A 20151-nucleotide genomic window follows, 5' to 3' on the forward strand; every position below is an offset into this window, starting at 1 on the left:
GAGCATCTCCAATACACATCTGATGCACTGGCTAGGTATATCACATGCAATCTATCTGGGATGTAATATCATCTTGTTACCATTTTATATGCATTTACACTACATATATGTAGTAATGTCTTGGCGGTGATGTAACTGGGACAGCAAACACACTGTTTCTAGGACTGAAGACGTGCTGACCTCCCAAATTCTACAGCTATGAGTGCCGAGGCTCCCCTGGATTCAAAATAGTACAAGGGGATCTGTGCCTTTCCATGAGCTTCATAGGATACCCTTTTGAATGAAATTGCCGTGGTGATTCAAAGACCAGAGTTTGGGACTCCAGTAAGAAGAAGGATGGTGCACTCTTTTAAGTTTAACAGCCGGAGAAGATGTTCCTCCCAAGGTCTGAGATTGCTATGTATATCCATCCATGCTTTTTATTACTGGGTGGTTTGTCTTATGCAGGAATATTAGATTTTTCAAAACTGTGGCTATAAATTTCCACTTGTTTTCCAGCTTCAGGTTTGTGTCAGAGTCTAGGAAAGTGGTGGGAGTGGGATGGGAGAAGGAATTAAGGAGGGAACTAGCATATGTACACTTCTCCCTCCGTATTCGCTTATCCGTGATTTTTTACATGCTGACTCCTCCCCCTCAAATTACATCATGAGTAAAGTAGTGTACGAATAAAATGTTTGGCACTTCTTAGCTTTCGCCCTGAAAATCGCTGCTTCTCAGCTTTCACAATCGCTGCTTCCCAGTTTTCACAATCGCTGCTATTATTCGCGATTTTAATACATTAAAGGATGGCTGTTAGAAAAAAACTGCAAATAACATATAAAAAAGTTATTTGCGGTTTTTCTGTATCCGCGGTCATGTTCTGCCCCTAACCACTGCGAATACGAAGGGAGGAGTGTATAGCTGGAGTAGACCAAAGTGGAATATAGTTCTGTATTTCAACTTTTTGCACATCTGTATTATCCAATTTGCATTTGGCTTGTAGAAAACAATCTTTTAATGCAGTGTACAAGTGAAATCCACATGCTGGCTTTGTTTAGCAAATTCTAAGCATCTTCTAACTAAAGTACAGTGGAACCTCAGTTTGCGAGTAATGCGGTTTGTGAGTATTTTGCAAGATGAGCAAAACCCTCAGCAAACTTTCGTCTCGCAAACCGAGCACTGCCCCAATAAACGAGTACTTACACTGCAGGAAACGCTGCTTCAGAGGGATTCCTTTTCCATCCGCCAGCCAGCCTTCCACACTGGGTGCCTTCCGCATGTTGGAGAGCCTCTATCTGAGCCTATGCAGCCGAGTGCCGGTGGGACGGCACTCGGCTGGCTCAGATAGAGGCTCTCCAACATACAGAAGGCACCTGGCATGGAAGGCTGGCCAGCGGACGGCAGAGGAATCCCCCCAAAGCGGCACTGCGAGGTTCTCCAGCGGCTGGCAGATGAAGGAGACAGCGCTGCAGCACCCGACAGGTAGACACCCCTGAGCCATCCCTCATCACTTCCACGGCACCTTTTGGGTTCTGGAACTAATTGTCAGTGTTGCCATTATGGCCTATGGGGAAAGTTGCTTTGATATACAAGTACTTTGGATTACGAGCATGCTTCTGGAACGAATTATGCTCATAAATGAAGGTACCACAGTACTTTTTATCTTCTTGTGCAATATCACATTCGCGTCTCTAGCACTTGTAGAGGTGCTTTAGATTAAGCCATAAGAGAAGCATTTGCCTGACTGCATGGTTTCCATCTTTCATGCTTGGTTCCACGTTCTGAATTTCAAGGACATAAGTAAATCATGAACTGTTCCTCACTCGCCACTGGGAAGTGGTATGGAACCCATTTCAATTTAAAAAACAATTGAAGGTAAAGCTTCTATTTGAAGGCTTTTTCCTGAAATCATGATGGTAAAGGGATCTATTGGCCAGAATTCAATTCTACGTAAAAATTAAGATCAAAGTTGTTTAAGTAAACTAGCCATGTAAATATTTATATTTATTGTAGTTAATGAGTGGATTAACTTGCAAAAAGCATACTGCCACAGTAATTGTTACTGTACTAAGTGCATCATTTGTTATGAGGTGGGAAATAGGCAAGGACTGAATATTGCACTCAAATGCACAGTACCTTTTCCACCTGTTGATTTTATTTAGGAACTGGTAAGATTATCTGTGCTATATGCAAATTAAGTTACAATATGGATAGTTTTCTGTGAAGTAACTGTACAGAATATGCTAGGAACCTCCCACCAGTTACTCTGCAGTTATTTGGGCCCTTAGGCACCAATGCTATTAAGTGCACACTAAGCTCTATTTCTATATTTGGGCACCCAGATTACATTTTAGATTTCTAATTTTTCCTGTAAACCGCCTCGAACTGAAAGGCTTTTATGGTACATAAATAAAGATTTATATTAGGTTATGTAAGTTGGCATTTGTGCAAACAAAACAAACTGCAGACCTTGTACACGATGCAGGCAGACTTTATTTATAACAAATAAATCTTAAATTAAAAACCTCTTTCTAGGCAAGGGACCCAACACAGTTGGACCTCTGACTCCTATTTTTGGTTGAGTTGGCATTTGTGAACATTTAAGCAAGCCAACTTACGCCATGGCAATTCCAGGGGTAAATGCGTGTGCCCAAATGCAGTTCTCTGTTTAAATGTTGCACCCACCCCACAAAAGCACCACCCACATGCATTTATACACTAATCCCAAAATTCTATATATGGTATCTGAAAAATTGGCGCTAATGAGAACGGCGCTTATCACAATTCTATAAAAGGCACTTGCCATGTATTAGAATCATGCTTAGTGCCTGTATGTGCGACTAACATTTAAGTTAACATCTAGACCAGTGGTTCCCAAACCTGTCCTGGGGTACCCCCAGCCAGCCAGGTTTTCAAGATATCCCTAATGAATATGCATGAGAGAGATTTGCATACCAGTCACTTCCATTATATGCAAATCTCTTTCATGCATATTTATTAGGGATATCTTGAAAACCTGACTGGCTGGGGATCCCCCAGGACAGGTTTGGGAACCACTGATCTAGACCAATGAAAACCAGGTCTAATTCCTTTCAGATGGGTTGTGAACACCAGCTCGGGAACTAGATCGTTTTTCTTTTCTCTTTTTTTTTTTTTTTTCAATTCTTTATTTATTCTATATTTGGCAATAAAACAAATCAAAAAGATAAAATACAATGAAAACAGAATTATAGCTAATTAGCAAGAATCAAAATATTCCTACATAATAAATACAAATTAAATTATACATTCCAAAGTATAGTTAGTACACAATAAATAGGGACAGTCCTGTAAAATGACTGAATAAACTTTTTACTAACAAAAAAACATAAGATAAAGATCCAGCTTGATAACCTCTGAGCAATTTCCATTGAGCAGATTAACTGGAGTTCAAATCTCATCAAGTAGGTATAGACTGTATGGAAATAAATTTAGATAGTTGCTGCGGCTCATAAAATACATATCTATTATTTTTATATACCATTACACATTTACATGGATATCGTAAAACGAAGATTGCTCCTAACTGCAATACCTGGGGTCTTAGAAGAAGAAATTGCTTCCTTCTTTTCTGGGTAGGTCTAGATACGTCAGGGTACATTCTCACTTTATATGACATAAAGGAAACATCTTTATATTTAAAGAACAGTTTAAACAACCATTCCCTATCAGACTCTTTGGCAAACTGAACCAAAAATGTAGCAGGAGCTTGGGCTTCATTATCAGACCTCTCCAGGAAATTAGTTAAATCAAGGCTATCAGCAGATAAATTCTGCCGATTAGCTACTTGAGTTTTTATTCTCCCAGGCAAATAGTAAACTTTTGAGAGGGGTGGGTATGAAGCCTCCGGTACTTTCAAAATCTCATTAAGGTATCGCTTGAACATTTCTTGTGCTGAAATAGGAAACACTTTTGGGAAGTTTATAATCCTAAGATTACATCTTCTAGTTGGATTCTCCAACCTTTCATATTTAAAATGCAAATTCCCACTATCTTTAACCCAAATTGAAGCTTGCAGTTCTAAATTTTTCAATCTAGATTCACAGTCTGCCGATTTATTCTCCAAAGTTAACAGTTTATTCTTAATTTCCATATGCTCAGAGAACATCGTTGTACAACGAGTAGATAACTACTGAATCTGACCGCCCAGAGAAAGTTGTAAGTTTGAAATAGACTCCCAAATCGACTCCATATTAATTACCCTAGGTCTTTACAAGGGGGCACTCTCCATTCTAGGATCCACAGAAGACAAAGTACCTTGAGCTGCAGTAGCCAAAGAAACCTAAATTTGTGCCCTTGATGTAAGCAGCCTAATAAAAATATAAAGGAATATCAGGGTGCCTGTAGGGAGGTACACGGAGAGGGTTAAATCAGGGCGAAGCCCTTTCACAGTCTGTGGAGCTGTAAGAATCAGAAGTTCATGTACCAAGTTCCTGCCATCTTTCTGTCAATGTACTGTATTTGGGTCTTTTTTCTCAAGGATTTCTGTTGAATTCATCCCCTTTGGAAGAAATACGAATACAGTTAAAACAATTTGGGATAGGGCCTTCAGTTGTATAGGTCCCGCTCTCTAAAATCAATCTCTAGAGATTATGGCCCTTCTTTTAGAAACCCTATTGGTGATTTACGGCTGAGGGGAGATATGATTGAAATCTGCAAAATCCTTAAAGGAGTAGAACGGGTACAAGTGGATCGATTTTTCATTCCGCTCCATCCATCTCTCCCTCCCGTCCTAACCCCGCCGATCCTCTGACCGCGAGACCTACCTACCTCCATAGAGCATCATCGGCAGCACTCTAAACAGGCTGCTTTGAGGCCTTCTCCCTCTGGGGCATTCCCTCTGCTGCATCACTAATGATGTCATCAGCAATGCGGCGCATGGAAGGCCGTCCTGTCAGCCAAAAGGATTATCTTTATTCAAACTAAAGGTCCAAACAAATCCAAGTTTTGGCATTTTAAAACAACGCCTTCTTCGGGGGATACTGACAGTGTTTTCTGGAATTTTGTTTCATGATGCTACAAAAGCGCGCCTTTTTGTGATTTTTCTTCAGCGCACCATAAGATTACTCCGTGTCAGTATCCCCTGAGGAAGGCGCTGTCTTAAAATGTTGAAACTTGGATCCTTGTTGGGACCTTTAGTTTGAATAAAAATAATCCTTTTAGTTGACAGGGCACCTCCCTTGCCTCTTTCTCTGTACTGTTTGTGTTGCGAGGCGAGGACCTTCTTCTTTCCTTTGCTGCCATATACACATACATTCCCACATGAAAATAGTGATTGGGGAAAAAAAGGGAACCCCTGGATTTTGTCATCTATCTTTATTGTTTAACAGCATTATTTAAACAAATTTAAATAATATGTACCAAAATAAATATCAAACACTTTGCATAAATGACCGCCAGAACTCACTGCTTACTTACAGTACTTTTTTATGGTGTAAAAGTGGCATCAGTGTGGTGTCATTTACATTAACTGTGAAAATGGTGTTTACTACAGAAGACAAAGTTATCAAATTTTTGCAACAAACTAATCAGTACAGTGTGAATGATGCATTGCAGAATTCCCAGCAAAGAACTGAACATTGGTGGTGGTGGTGGTGGGGGGGGGGGGCTTAAATATGCTTTTGAAAAACATTGAAGCTGGTACAACAGAACATCAGAAGGGTGGTGACTGCATAGAAAGAACTTGATCAACACATGATTGACGTAATAAGAAAGTGGTGTACGCATCTTTACACTTGTGTGTCTGCTCACGGAGGACCTGTTGCACAAATTCTGTGACTGAAATTAATCGTTTACTTTGCAAGAGTACTGTAGCTCCTTGTTTGTTTCTATTGAAAAAAGGTCGCTTAACGATTTGAATGACACATAACATTTATCCAGCATCCATTTAGCAAAAAACTTAAGCCTTGCATTTTACAAGGTAAGTGACAACAGCATTAAGATATGGTAACATATAGGGTCAAGCCCAATACCGCGGGTTAGTGCGGTAAATGAACTGAAACCCATAGAAATTGAATGCGTTTCGATGCATTTACTGCAGCAGTATCACTACTGCAGCTTTGTAAAAGGGGCCCTTAGTGTCATTGCCTCATTTTTAATACATTTTTCCACATTTTTTGAAAATTTGTCTTTTTTATAAGGTAAAATGTGCAGGTCCCTTTTTTTCTGTTCACTGGAATAAGGGGTTATAGGATGAAGGTCAAAGGAGAAAGACCAAGGAGTTACATAGTAGATGACGGCAGGTTAAAACTGAATAGGCCCATCCAGTCTACCTAGCATGGTGCTTTGAATTGTCACTGTCAATTATCTGTGCCTTTTAATAAGTGCAAAGCCATTTCACTGCATTTTGAGATGTAGTCCTCAATGATTGGTTTTGGTTCCATTTGTTACACGTCCTCTGTTTATATCCTACTCCTTCATTGTTTTGTCTCCACTACCTTATTTTGAGAGTGCCTGCCAGGTATCCACCACCACCCCACGTATGAGAAATGTTGACATACTTTTATTTTAAAATTTTTTCCAAAGCCCAAACATGAAAAAGTACTTGCATACATTTTGCCCATGGTTGTAATTAATAGAATTACTTGTGTAGTGGCACTGTATACTAAGTTTGTATATATGTTGGAAGGGCAATTTTCTATAAGCCTATTTCCACATGTAAAAGTATTGTTTTATTCAAAGAAATGTTTTTCAAAAATTATCTTTAGTTCCTCTGCTTCTGGAACCCATTGGTTTTCTTGGTTGACAAATAAAAATAGGAATTCTGTTTGAAATTAATACGAGTTATTCAGCTACTGTATGGAAAGCATCATTTATGCCAGTTGATGAAGACTCTCCATGTAAAGGCCCATGAGAATACTGAGGGTAACACCGTGCAGTCTTGCAAGCAGAAAAGTTATCTAGATGTGGTCACAATTTTAACTGGATATTCAGAATAACTTAGCCACATAAGTTTGCAGCTGCATATATCCAGCTAAATTATCTGGATAACTTTATCTAGATGTCTTTAGGCTACCTATTTTGGTGGCCAAGCTTGGCAAGATAAGTTTGTCCAGGCAATGCAGAGTTTTTCTGCACAATGGGGACATGCCTAAAGTTGGCCAGATACAATTTAACAGCTGAGTAGGAGGAGCAGATTTTAAAAACCAAGCATTGTCTAGGAAATCCCAAAGTAGACAGTTACAGAACATATTTGCTTTGAGGACAGGTAGGATATAAGTCTTCACTTCATGGATGACATCGTAGAGGCTATGCTGAAAAGCTTTTCTAGCTTAATAAGTACTAGAAGCTTTTGATCCACTTCACCACACATGTATGCCACTTCAGACCTGCCATTATCACAAAGACCACTTTGGTCTTCTTTTTTCTACTCTCATAGGGTATGTGGACTAGCATTTGAATCCAAGCCACAAACAATGATTAGAGTAACTCCTTGCATTTTCTTGTGCACTCGTTCAGTGAGGGGACTCACTCCAACCTCCATGACTTCCTGCATACAGATAAGTTAACAGAAGGATTTGTTTCTCAACAGTCACAAAACATTCATGCTAAAGCAAAAGAAAGTTAGAACATAAGAACATAAGAGGTTGCATTACTGGGAAAGACCGGATGGATGTCTATCAAGCCCAGTATCTTGTTTCCAGCAGTGGTCAATCCAGGTCACAAGTACCTGGTAAGATTCCAAAACAGTAAAATAGATTTTATACTGCTTATTCTAGAAATCAGCAGTAGATTTTCTCATCTCCTCAGAGACCTGAAGGTGCAAACGGAGGTTAAGTCCCCAAGCACCTCACCACCCACTCATCGCATGATCTTCCGCATATGACAGCTTGTACCTATAACAAAATTCATTGAAGTCTATTGCTGTATTATTCTTTGCTCAAAAAGTATTTATAAAGTTGATACACTTATCTATTTATTGGTCCCGACGTGCCATGTTTCTATCACTGCTTTAGAGAACCAATAATTAGACTCAAAATTGTTAAAGAACAGCATGAGAGGGCTTTGGAGTGTCTCTTTGCATTGAAATGAAGAATTTTGAGCCTAATTACTGGTTCCCTGAAGCAGTGATTTTGTTATATGTACAAGCTGTCATATGTGGAAGATCATGCGATGATTGGATGGTGAGGTGCTTGGGGGTTTGACCACCGTTTGCACCTTCAGGTCTTTGAGCATAGACCTTCCACATTTAAATGGTTCTATATTTAAAACCTTTTTTTTAGTTCAAAGATTTTATTGATTTTAATATTCAATAAGTACAATGTCTTGCCCTTAACTGGTATCACAGCCAATCGTGCTTCCGTTTGCTGTATTAAGAATTTGCTTCCTTTACAAAGCAGGCTGCACACTGGTTTCAGTGTTTGAAATGTCTGCTAGAATTGGGTTGGTGCTTGCTGTATTTAAAACCTTTTATGTACATTCAAGTACATGTTCGATGTTTGAGGGAAGTATATTTATTTTTTCATAGAAATATGACCGGCATTGGCCTATCTGCTCAGCCACGATCAGAAGTCTGCCCAGCACTGACTTTGCTTCTCAATTACAAGTATTACCATCTAATCACCACTAAGCTTTTTTGGTTCCATGTCTTCCATGTAAGATTCCTTTATGTTTATCCCACACATTTTTTTATTTAGTTACCGTTTTTAGCACCACATCCTGCGGGAGGACATTCCAAGCATCTACCACCTTTTCTGTGAAAAAGTACTTCCTAATGTTATTTCTGAGTTGGACCCTCTTCAATTTAAATTCATATCCTCTGGTTCTATCACTTTCCCTTTGGAAAATATATTGGAAGGTCTGTATCATACCACCCCTGTTTCTCCTTTCCTCTGGGGTGTACATCTTCAGGTTAACAAGCCTCCTCATACATCTTGTGGCACAAACCCCATACCAATTTTATCACCCTTCTCTGAACCACCTCAAGTCTTTTTACATCCTTAGCAAGATATGGCCTGTAAAACTGAACACAATTCTCTAAGTGGGGCCTGCCACCAGGCTGCTTGCCACCAACAATATATTTTACTGTTGCATTATTGTGTTGCTAGGGGGTTCAGTTTAATTACTTTATTTAATTTTCTAACCCCACTCCCCTTTTTTTACAAAGCCGCATTAGGCTTTTTTATTGCCTGCCACGGCGGCAAAAGCTCTGACGCTAATAGAATTCCTATGAGTGTTGGAGCTTTTAGCGCCATGGCTGGCGATAAAAAAGCATAACACAGCTTCATAAAAAGGGGGTTACTTACATCAGTGGTTCCCAACCCTGTTCTGGGGGACCACCAGCCAGTTGGGTTTTCAAGATATCCCTAATGAATATGCATGAGAGAGATTTGCATATAATGGAAGTGACAGGTATATAAATCGCTCTCATGCATATTCATTAGGGATATCTTGAAAACCCAACTGGCTGGTGGTCCCCCAGGGTTGGGAACCACTGTTTACATGATAAAATAGTACAGGTGTATTCGATACAAACATTAACATATCTTGACATAACATAGGCTACCTGCATCTATGTAATAAAGACAAATTAATTTTTAAAATTTATATATCATCTATATCTAGTCATTTTTCATATAAAACATACGTAACTTTACAAAAAGCTGAGTATTCATGACATTTCTTGCCCACTTCCATCTATTACTTGTTCAAATAGAAATCTTTCCTTACATGAAAGCAGATACAAATAGCTGCATTTTCAATAGTTTTTTTAAAATTTCAATCTATCAGCACATAGGTGTAATTGTCCCATCAATGTGTTCCACATTTTAACACCTGCCACACAAAAAGCAGCTGCTCTAGTCTCAGCATATTGCACTTTAGTTGATGTTTCAAGTTACATGGCATTTTCTGAACACAGTGTTCTACTGGGACAATTGCTTCAAATATAAAGCATTTGAAGAACAATCAATATTACTTTATATTGGATTCTCTGTGCTATTGGTAACCAGTGCAACTTCTGAAGGTGACGCCAGGTAACAAAACTTATTATTATATCCATGTAATTAATTTCTCATGTGTAAGGAACATTGCAGTATGTTAAGGGTGCTGTTGTGTTTTTATGAAGATGATTCACAATATTTTTGAAGAGGAGCCAATATTTTAACATAGGAGCCAATGGTATTGAATTTTTCAGAAATAACTCATTCATATTTAACAGTTAAGCATATTGAGCTCAATTTATAATAAGTTATTCCAGTAATCATAGGCAGTAGAATGCTTTTTTGTTTGGGGGGCCCACAAGCTCCATCCCAGACCACGCCCCATAATAGTACTAATTGTAATACCATTTTTTCCATTCATTTTTCATATATACACACAATATAATCTTATTAACAATACATAATGGTTAACTACAAAATTAAACTACACAAAGCACACTGTATATATGCTTCTCAACATTCGTTCCTACCAGAACACAGATAACCCCTATGCAAATACAGGACCACAAACTAAAAGTATTAATATATATAAACGAAACCCTAAGATTCAAGACTCTATGCAGTACAATTTCAGAGAAATAGAAACAAATGCATTTCTTCCTTAACAGTGCAAAATATAGACAACAGATGTAAATTCCCAGAATTGGCACAATTCAATTACTAAATTGAAAATAAAATCATTTCCTCTACCTTTGTTGTCTGGTGATTTTGGTTTTCAAACTATCTACCTTTGTTGTCTGGTGATTTTGGTTTTCAAACTATCTTTCTTAGTCTCTGGCTGCACTTCCTTCTGTCTGTGCTCTAACTGTGTATCCATGGCCACTTTATCCATTTGCTGTTTTTCTCTCCTTCACTTTCTGCCATACATCCATCTTTAGCATTAACTTTTAACATTCAACTTTCTTCCATTTTTCTGCTTTCTTCTCAAAATCTACTTTTCCATGCCTTCTCTTCCAATCTATCCATGTGTACCATCTCCTCCCTCTTTCTTCTCCCCTACTCCCATCTATTCATAAGAAACATTTCTTCTTATCTCTTCCCTGCCACACCCATTGCTGTGCACCATCTCCTCCCTCTGTCTCCCCTTCCCCCTCCATTCCTATATGCCATCTCATCCCTCTCCCATAGTCAGACATCTCTGTCTTCCCCCTCCCCCCCTCATATGATCTGGCTCCTTTCTCTTCTCTTTCCCACAGCCTGGAATCTCTCTCTTCTCCCATGGTCTGGCATATCTCTCTCCTTCCCTCCCACTTCCCGAGGTCTGACATCTCCTCTCCTTTCTGTGGTCTGGCATCTCTCCCCTCCTTCCCTTCCATTCTGTGGTCTGGCCTCTCTCTCTCTCTTCTTCCCATTCCAGTGGTCTGACATCTCTCCCTTCTTTGGGTCATCTCTCCTCCCTTCCAGTGTAACATTTCTCCCTCCTTCCTCTCCACCACTATCATGTCCAACAATTCGCCCTCTTTCTTCCTTTCCCCATATACATCATCTCTCTTTCCCTCTTACGCCACACACCTATATCCAACAATTCTCTGTTACTTTTCCCTCCCCTACCGGCAGCATTTCTTTGTCTCCTTTCCCACCACTCCACCTGTGCAGCATCTCTCTTTTCCTCCTTTCCTAACCCCCTCCCCCCAGCCCCTGCATTTGTCCTTCCCAACCCTCTCCCAATATGTGCTGTATCTGTCTTCCCAGCCCCCTGAGCATCTGTCCTCCCTGCCTTCCCAACTTCCAACTTCCTACCCCTGCACCCAGCCTCTCCCTGTCAGGCTCTGCACCCAGCCCCCTTCCCTCCCCCCTCTCTAGGGCACTGCACCTAGCCCCCCTCCCACCATGTCAGGCTCTGCACCTAGACCCCCTCCCTCCCTGGTCAGGCTCTGCACCCAGCCCCCTTCCCTCCCCCCCCATCAGGCTTTGCACCTAGCCCCCCTTCCCTCCCTCTCTCCCTGGTCAAGTTCTGCACCTTGCCCCCTTCCCTCATTCCCCTGTCAGGCTCTTCACCCGCGGAATTGGGTTTCTTCTGCTACAGAGCGGCAACAAGCAGCCCTAGCACTGAGCAGCAATGAGCACTGCCCCAGCCCCTTCCCTCCCAACCCCTGTCAGGCTCTTCACCCGTGGGATCAGGTTTCTTCTGCCACTGAGTGGCAACGAGCAGAAGCTGAACAGCTTTTTGACTGGCATCCATGAAGAGCCTGACAAGGGTTGGGAGGGAAGGGGGCTGGGGCAGTGCTCATTGCCGCTCAGTACTGGGGCTGCAGAAGAAATCCGATTCTGCGGGTGAAGAACCTGACAGGGGAGGGAGGGAAAGGGCTGGGGGCAGTGTCAATTTTTGGGGAGGGCATGGCCCCCCCCATTCCAATGCCCCCCGACTGACGGCAGCCATTCAGGAAGTAGTGTGCATCCACACAGCAGTGCGTTTGTGCGCCGCTGGCCCCGACATACTGGTAATCAACAGGCAGCCATCTAGCAAAGCACCAGCGACCACCACAATTAGGAAGTGTCGCGGGCCCAGGCATTAGCGCACATGTGCACTGCTGGCCTCGACATAATCAGCAGGCAGCTGTCCAGTGTCCACCACAATTTAAAGGTACTGCTGAGGGGAGGAGGCTGGGATGGAATTTAAAGGTGCCGGGGGATATGTAAAAGTGATGATTGATGGGGGGGCTGGGATGGAATTTAAAGGTGCCAGTGGGTATGTAAAAGTGATGATTGATGGGAGGTGGGGCTGGAACAGAATTTAAAGGTGCCGGGGGACTGGGATGGAATTTAAAGGTGCCAGGTATATGTTAGTATACAATTTGGTTCACAATGGTCTTTTTTCTTGTTTTCCTCCTCTAAATCTGGGGTGCGTCTTAAGGCGAGGTGCGTCTTATAGTGCGAAAAATACGGTATATCAGATTAATATCTTGAGTCTTACGTTCCATTTATTGAAATAGGATTTTTTTCTTCAATAAAAACCGCAAGGGCAGCAAGGTCAGTAAAATCTTTGGTTTGGTTATAGATTGTAATCCTTATATGTACATGGTAAAAAAATACCAAATCAAGCTCCAATAGCTTTAAAGTTTGGGCCTAAAAGCCAAAAGCTGCTTCTTGTGCTTTGCAATAAGTTTACTGAGATGTGGTACAAATAATAAGTTGTTACCTTCATATTTTAAAGGTGCCCTAGCTCTTGCTTTTTTGCATTATCTCCAGTAATTGATGATACCTTAATAGGTTGAGCACTATTGAGCGTCTGTTTTGGGGCCTTTATGCAGTCAGAGTGCGGTGAGAACGCTCTGTTTCAAATAGGTTGGTAAATTGTATATTTAATAGAGAAGGAATCAGCTTTTCTAAATCCTGGCCCTTTTTCCCCTCTAGTAAGACTGAGATTGTTGCACCATGCTCAATTGTTTGCATCTTCATGTTCTCTCTCGATCTGAACCACATGCTTCATTTGTTTCTGCGGCAACTTTGTTTTCATCAGAGGTAGTAGATTTTATTTCCAAATTCATTTTTCTGAGCTTAAACGACATTTCTGCATTAAGAGAGGCCAATTCTTCTTTTATTTCAGTCTTGTCCTCCTTTGTGTCATTCATTGTCTTTGAGAGCTTTCAGCTCCTCTAGAATTTCAGAGGAAGCAGCGTCATCCATTTTGCTTGCAGGTTTTTTGATTGGGGATTGCAGTTCAGGTTTGTGTCTTTTCCCCGATTTTGAAGTTGCCATCATACTTGCTATATTTCAGTATTTAGTAAAAAGTAGAAAAATTATTTAAAATAATTGCTAAATGAGAGATTGTGGGAGCTAACAAATTTATGCTGCCATCGTAGTCAAGCTCAATAGTGCCCCTACCTTGTTGCTGTTTTACACTTTTTTCTGTTGAAGATAGCCAGTTGCTTGGGAGTCCCATGCAGTGAGGATTACTATCGTCCTTGTCCACCAAGAAAATCACATTAGTTGTAGAAAGTGTTATCCGTTAACAACAGGATACAAATCCTGACATATTCACCCACCTCCTCAAGAAGTTGTACTCTACCCTAGTTGCATAAGAAGACTGAGGTTTCATGTGACACTGGTAGATGGAAGCTTGCATGTACATCAAAGTGACTCAAAAGCTTCGAATACTTACTAAGCTGGAGAAGTTTTACTTCACATTCTCAGTCAGTTACTATTCAGAATTATGCTTAAAGATTTTTAAAATAGTGGATTTCTTTTGTTTTAGTACTTTTTGATTTTGTTCCATTATTGTAAAAGGAGTTGTAAAATTAAACCATTTGAGATTTAGATACATTCTCGGTGACATCACCCATGTTGTGAGGACTTGGATCCTGCTGTTCATGGAGAATACCTTCTACAGGTGAGTAACTAGGGGCTCCTTTTACTAAGCTGCAGTAACTAGATTTTCTCAAAATCTATTTTAGAATGTTGATAAAAATTAGAATTGTTTTCCATTTTAGCTTTTCTTTTATAAATTTATCTTGTGATTTCACTGCAGCTTATCTCATCTTTGGTATATTTTTGTTCTGTGATTCTGCCAATGGCAACCCAGATTTAACTTTCCATGGCCTATATTATATTATTATAAAAAAAATTCTAGCAGAAAAGTAGGTGACAGGCTGTTATTTCACAGCCTAGAAAAAGAAGCACAGCTAAAAATTGTCATAGCACGTTATCTTTTTATCCATTATTATTCAGTATTTTACTTCACAGATCATTACCATGAGCACACATTTCAGCCAACAACTCCAATTTATAGAGAATACTGCTATAAAAAATACCAATAGAATGTTATGTGTTTGATTTTTCATATTGGTAGTAGAAAGATTGTCCATTGTTGTGCTCTACAAATTACTCATTTCTTTACCATATTATTCCCCTGAAGGACAACAATGGAGCTGATAAACACATGGAAGTTGATAAATCTCTATACTGGTTGTTCTATTACAAACTGCCATTTCCATTATAGACTGCCATCCAAAACCTTTATCTCAACCGTTCGTTATTCAAAATAAATTCCAATTTTTGTTGTAGTCATCTCAGAATTATTTGTATTAACCATTTTCTATTTATTTTGACATTTAGGGCAAGCCTGTTCAAAGGACAAACTAGAAAATATGTGTTTGATTTAAAAGAGAAAGCATAGAAGATATGTGCTGCCATTTCTTGTATGACACATATTTTGTATATTAAATTTTTAAATTAAAGATGCCCTCTGTTTTTCAGGCCGTCTGAATTGGTGGTCAACAACATGTTCAAGTTGCAAACGGCTTCTTCCATTAGCCACAACAGGAGATGGAAATTGCCTGTTACATGCTGCTTCATTAGGTAAATGCTAAAAGTATTCAAAGGCCCAAATTCTCGAAAGTGCGCCATAAGTTAGGCCGTGATAGGAATCCTACCACCACCTAACTTGATTTGTTTAATTGTTTTTAATTGGCAAAGTCATTGACTGTATCCTTTAAAAACAATAAAAAAGTAATTATTTTAAAAAAATATAGGTGCCCACCAGCACCTCCCAAAAACAGCACCTTGATCACATCTAAGGAGGTGCCTAAGGATGCCTGAGGTCAAAGTAGGCATGATTAACACCAGAAACCACCTTAGGTGCCTCTATAGACGCAATTCACATCAAACAGAGGTGCTGGAAATGTAGGGCTTCAAATCCCTGGCCTACATTTCCGGCCCCTTTGTTTGACGATGGCTACGATTCTACAAACCACCATTGTGTGGTTGATACATGATCAGTGCCATTTTTGGAGGCGCAATTTGTAGAATCTGGCCCAGATTCTCAAACTGGCACTGATTATCTAGGTGCCAGTAATCACCCATACCTTCCTTTAAAAACGCCATCCAAATGACGTTTTTAAGCGAGATTTGAGATTCCTAGAAAATTGGTGCCAGAATTGCGCCTACCTAGGCACCTTAAGCCACCACACACCAAAGTAGGCATAGCCAGTGCCAGAAGTGGCGTTAGACAGCCTAAAACGCCTACATAGGTGTGATTCACGTCAAGATAGGCACCGTAAAATGTGGGTTTCAAAAACCTTGGCCTACATTACCAGCGCCTATCTTTCATGTTGGCACTATTCTGAAACCAACACCAATGCGTGATTGACACGCGATTGGTGGCCACTTGAAAGGGGGCTGCCAAATATCGGCACTGGTGTGAGAATCTGGGCCAAAGTAACCAATCACACCTACTATATGCCCAATAAATTGGTGAAAATAATACTTCATGTTTAAATCATCATCCAAGGGATTTACTTTTCCATGATTATAGAAAAAAGAAGGATAAGAGAGGTAATGTCAGGCACTGCTTTATGGTTAAGCTTTACCATTAAATATAATCATGTACTGCTTTAATACCAAATCCTTAAAAGTTGCAAGGTTTCTTATGCACCTAAAAAGACTTTTAACACAATTCAAAATATTATGTATGATGTTCATTGGTTCACCAATTTTAAGAATCTCAACACTAGCATTACATGGGAATATAATGGACTCAATTCTATAAATGGCGCCAAAATATCTGCACTGACAAATAAACACGCTAAGTGCTATTCTATAAATGACACTTAAATTTAGGCACTGTTCATAGAATAGCACTTAGCACTGGGATCCATGCCTAACTTTGGATATGAGGATTTACAAAAGCTAAACCTTGTGTAAATCTTCATGCCTAAATTTAGATACATTCCCCCCTTATAAATTACACATAAATTACAGGAAAGCCCCCAATCTGGCCATGCCCCTCCTACCACCATTTATGAAACTGGATCCCAGTGCTTAAAAATATGCATGTAAATTTTAATTGAGGTCAATTAGGATCAATAATTATTAGCATTTGCTAATTGGTTTGTTATTCAATTAAATTACATGCGGAAATTGAGCATATGCCCAAATTTTCATTCACAATTTTTAGTGCCATTTATAGAATTAGGTCAAATAAGTACCATGCTAGGACAAACCAAATGTCTATCGAGACCAACATCCTGTCTTCCACAGTGGTCAGTCCATATCTCTTTAACATATATGTTTTACCTCTCTTCTGAATGTCCATTGACTGTACACCAAAATCCTGTAGGTCTTATTTGACTCTGTGGCAGAGTGCATTTTGGAATGGTTGCAATTCACCACCTTCAATGTGGATGGCTGGATGAAGGATAGGTTAGTTGTGACCAATTCTAAAACAGAAGTAATGGTCATTGGTCAATCTCATAGATTACATATGGACATTTGATTACATTATTTCAGCAGATATGTGGTTTGGGAGTGGAACTGGATGCTACTCTTACTGTACATGAAAACTCTATTAAAGTTGCTATTAGGGATTCATTCTCTATGCTGCAACTTTTGAATAAAGTTAAACTTATGCTCACTACTTATAATTTTAGAACAGTTTTGCAAAGTTTAATTCTCTCAAAACTGAGCTATTGTAATTTTTTATCTGGGTTTACCATTACATAGTATTAAACTGCTGCAGATAGCCCAGAATGCTGCCATGCAGTTGTTTACTGATTATCTCTTGGTTTTCATGTATTATACCTCAACTGGTTTCTCTTTCTTTCCTTCCAATTGAGTACAGGATGAAACTCAAAATATTCTTGGTGATACACAGAGCCCTAGTATCAACTGCCTTGCATTATCTTATCTTACTACAATGTTAAGGATCTACATGCAAAAGAGATCCTTGCAGTCAAAAGGACAGAGTGTGAAGACCAAGAAATTGTTTGTCAAAATATAGATTGGAAAACACATTTGGATCGAAAATCACTTCTCCACCCAGTAAAATACAAGCTTAAGATTAGTTAACCCCACCATCAAGAACATATCTATCTTGTACTAAGGGCTCCTTTTACGAAGGTGCGCTAGGGCCTTAACGCGCAGAATAGCGCGCGCTAAATTGCCCCGCGTGCTAGCTGCTACCGCCTCCTTTTGAGCAGGCGGTAGATTTTCAGCTAGAGCATGCTATAGTGCAGTGGTGTACCAAGAGGGGGGGGCGGGGGGGCGGTCCGCCCCAGGTGCAAGGCCCAAGGGGGTGTTCAGCTGGCCACTTACCGGGGAATAGGCTGCCGCCGGGGAAAGGCTGCCATTGCCGTCATCAGAAAGAAGCCGGCGCTGAATTCTCCCTCCCTGCTGCTTCTCTTCCCCGAGCCGAGCAACTCTAGCCGTCCGACGTCAATTCTGACGTCGGAGAGGACGTTCTGGGCCAGCCAATCGCTGCCTGGCTGGCCCGGAGCGTCCTCTCCGACGTTAGAATTGACGTCGGGCAGCCAGAGTTGGTCGGCCCACGGGAAAAGAAGGAGGGCGAATTCGGCGCCGGCCTGATTCCAATGGCCAGTGGCAGTCTTTCCCCGGCGGTGGTGGCAGCATGGTTGTGGTAGCGGCGGTGGCATGGAGGAGGGAAGGGAGAAAGAAAGAAAGGGGGGGAGCCAGAGAGCCAGAAAGAAAGCAAAGGGGGGGACGACAGGGATCCAGAAAGAAAGAAAGGGGCAGGGTGAAAGAAAGAAAAAAAAAATGGGGCATGGGGAAAGAGAGAGAAAGACAGACATAGAGAAAGAAAGGGGGCATGGAGAGAGAAAGAAAGAAACAAAGAAAAAGTTGGGGGAGAGAATGAAGTCTGGAGGAGAGGAAGCATACAGGAGGCTGAAAGAAGGGAAGAAATATTGGATGCACAGTCAGAAGAATAAAGTGCAACCAGAGACTGATGAAATTACCAAACAAAGGTAGGAAAAATGATTTTATTTTCAATTTAGTGATCAAAATGTGTCCGTTTTGAGAATTTATATATGCTGTCTATATTTTGCACTATGGGCCCCTTTTACTAAACTGCAATAGCAGTTTTTAGCGCAGGGAGCGTCGAAAGCAGCGTGGGGCATTCAGCGCAGCTCCCTGCGCTAAAAAACACTATCGTGGTTTAATAAAAAGGGAGGGGGTATATTTGTCTATTTTTGTATAGTTGTTACTGAGGTGACATTGCATAAAGTCATCTGCCTTGACCTCTTTGAAAACCCGCAGAATATAAATGATAATTAACATTTTCTCTGCGTACAGTGTGCTTTGTGTTTTTAAAATTTTATTGTTGGTAGATCATTTTGACTTGGCCACGAAAGTAACGGGGAGGGAGGGAGGGAGGGGAGCTGCTGAAAGACATCTAGTAATCCTTGCAGGCTTGACTGCAGGGAATTATTTTTGTAAAATCATGTTTTGTTATGTGACTGGCATTATTTAGACTTTAATTTCTATGAATGAATAGAATGAAAATGATATAAAATTACTTGCTTGTTTTTATGTGCGTGCGCTGAAGAAAAGTGAAGAGAGAGTGGGCTGAGGACGCTGAAGGGAAATGGGGAAGAGAGAGTGGGGAGAAGACGCTGATTTATAAATTGACAATTGTACAGAATATTGTTTCTTTTTAAGTTTTATTTTTATTTGTTAATTTGTAAAGTGGTGATTGTTATGTATCAGTTTTTCAAATTTACAGCTACTGTCTTTATATTTTGCACAGTATTAGAGGACATGTATTACTGTTTTTGTGGTGTTGTGGTGTTGCATTGTATGCAGAGTCTGGTTTCTTGGCAGTTCAGTTTAACTTTTGTCTACATATTTCTATTTTTAGTTGTGATTATTCCATATTGGGCAAAGGTGTATCTGTCTGTGTGTATGAAAGGGACATGGCTTTCTGATAGCATCGACTGTACTGGATCAATTGACTGTGCAGAATCTGGTTTGTTTAGTTTTACAATGTATGTGTTGTGTTCTAGTGCACACTGCAGTGTTTAAGATGCTGACTTTTCCTAGGTACACTCTTGTTGTGCGATATGTAGATTGTTACTAAAAATCATATTTTTCATATAGATGGGGGGGTGTCAAAAATTGATGGGCCCCGGGTGTCACATATGCTAGGTACGCCACTGCTATAGTGCACGCTAATCCGGTGCATGCACTAAAAACGCTAGCGCACCTTCGTAAAATGAGCCCTAAGTGTCTAGAATAGATGTATGCAAGACAAGCATCTGAAATTAAAAAGAACATAGACCAATTGATCTCATTCCATTACAGAATATGAAAGCATCGACATACAAGAGTCAGTTGAAACGTTTCTTACCTAATCAAGAAAACAACATTTTTTTGGGGGGAAATGAAATTTATTTTCAACATAGTCTCCTTTTAGTTCAATGTATTTGCTCCAACATTTTGTCAAAGTTTTTATGCCTTC

The 20151-nt window shown here is 40.2% G+C and overlaps 1 protein-coding gene across 6 annotated transcripts in view; it reads left to right on the forward strand.

The window, feature by feature from the left end:
* OTUD7A (OTU deubiquitinase 7A) overlaps window positions 1–20151 on the forward strand; it is a 548435-nt gene that overhangs the window by 401344 nt on the left and 126940 nt on the right. For all 6 annotated transcript variants that reach the window (XM_033921034.1, XM_033921035.1, XM_033921037.1 and 3 more), the window contains one exon: window positions 15156–15257. In XM_033921034.1, coding sequence (XP_033776925.1) covers window positions 15156–15257 — 102 coding nt within the window. The remainder of the gene's footprint in view (window positions 1–15155; window positions 15258–20151) is intronic.

The sequence above is a fragment of the Geotrypetes seraphini genome, chromosome 14, assembly GCF_902459505.1.
Source record: "Geotrypetes seraphini chromosome 14, aGeoSer1.1, whole genome shotgun sequence".
NCBI classification, from domain to species: domain Eukaryota; kingdom Metazoa; phylum Chordata; class Amphibia; order Gymnophiona; family Dermophiidae; genus Geotrypetes; species Geotrypetes seraphini.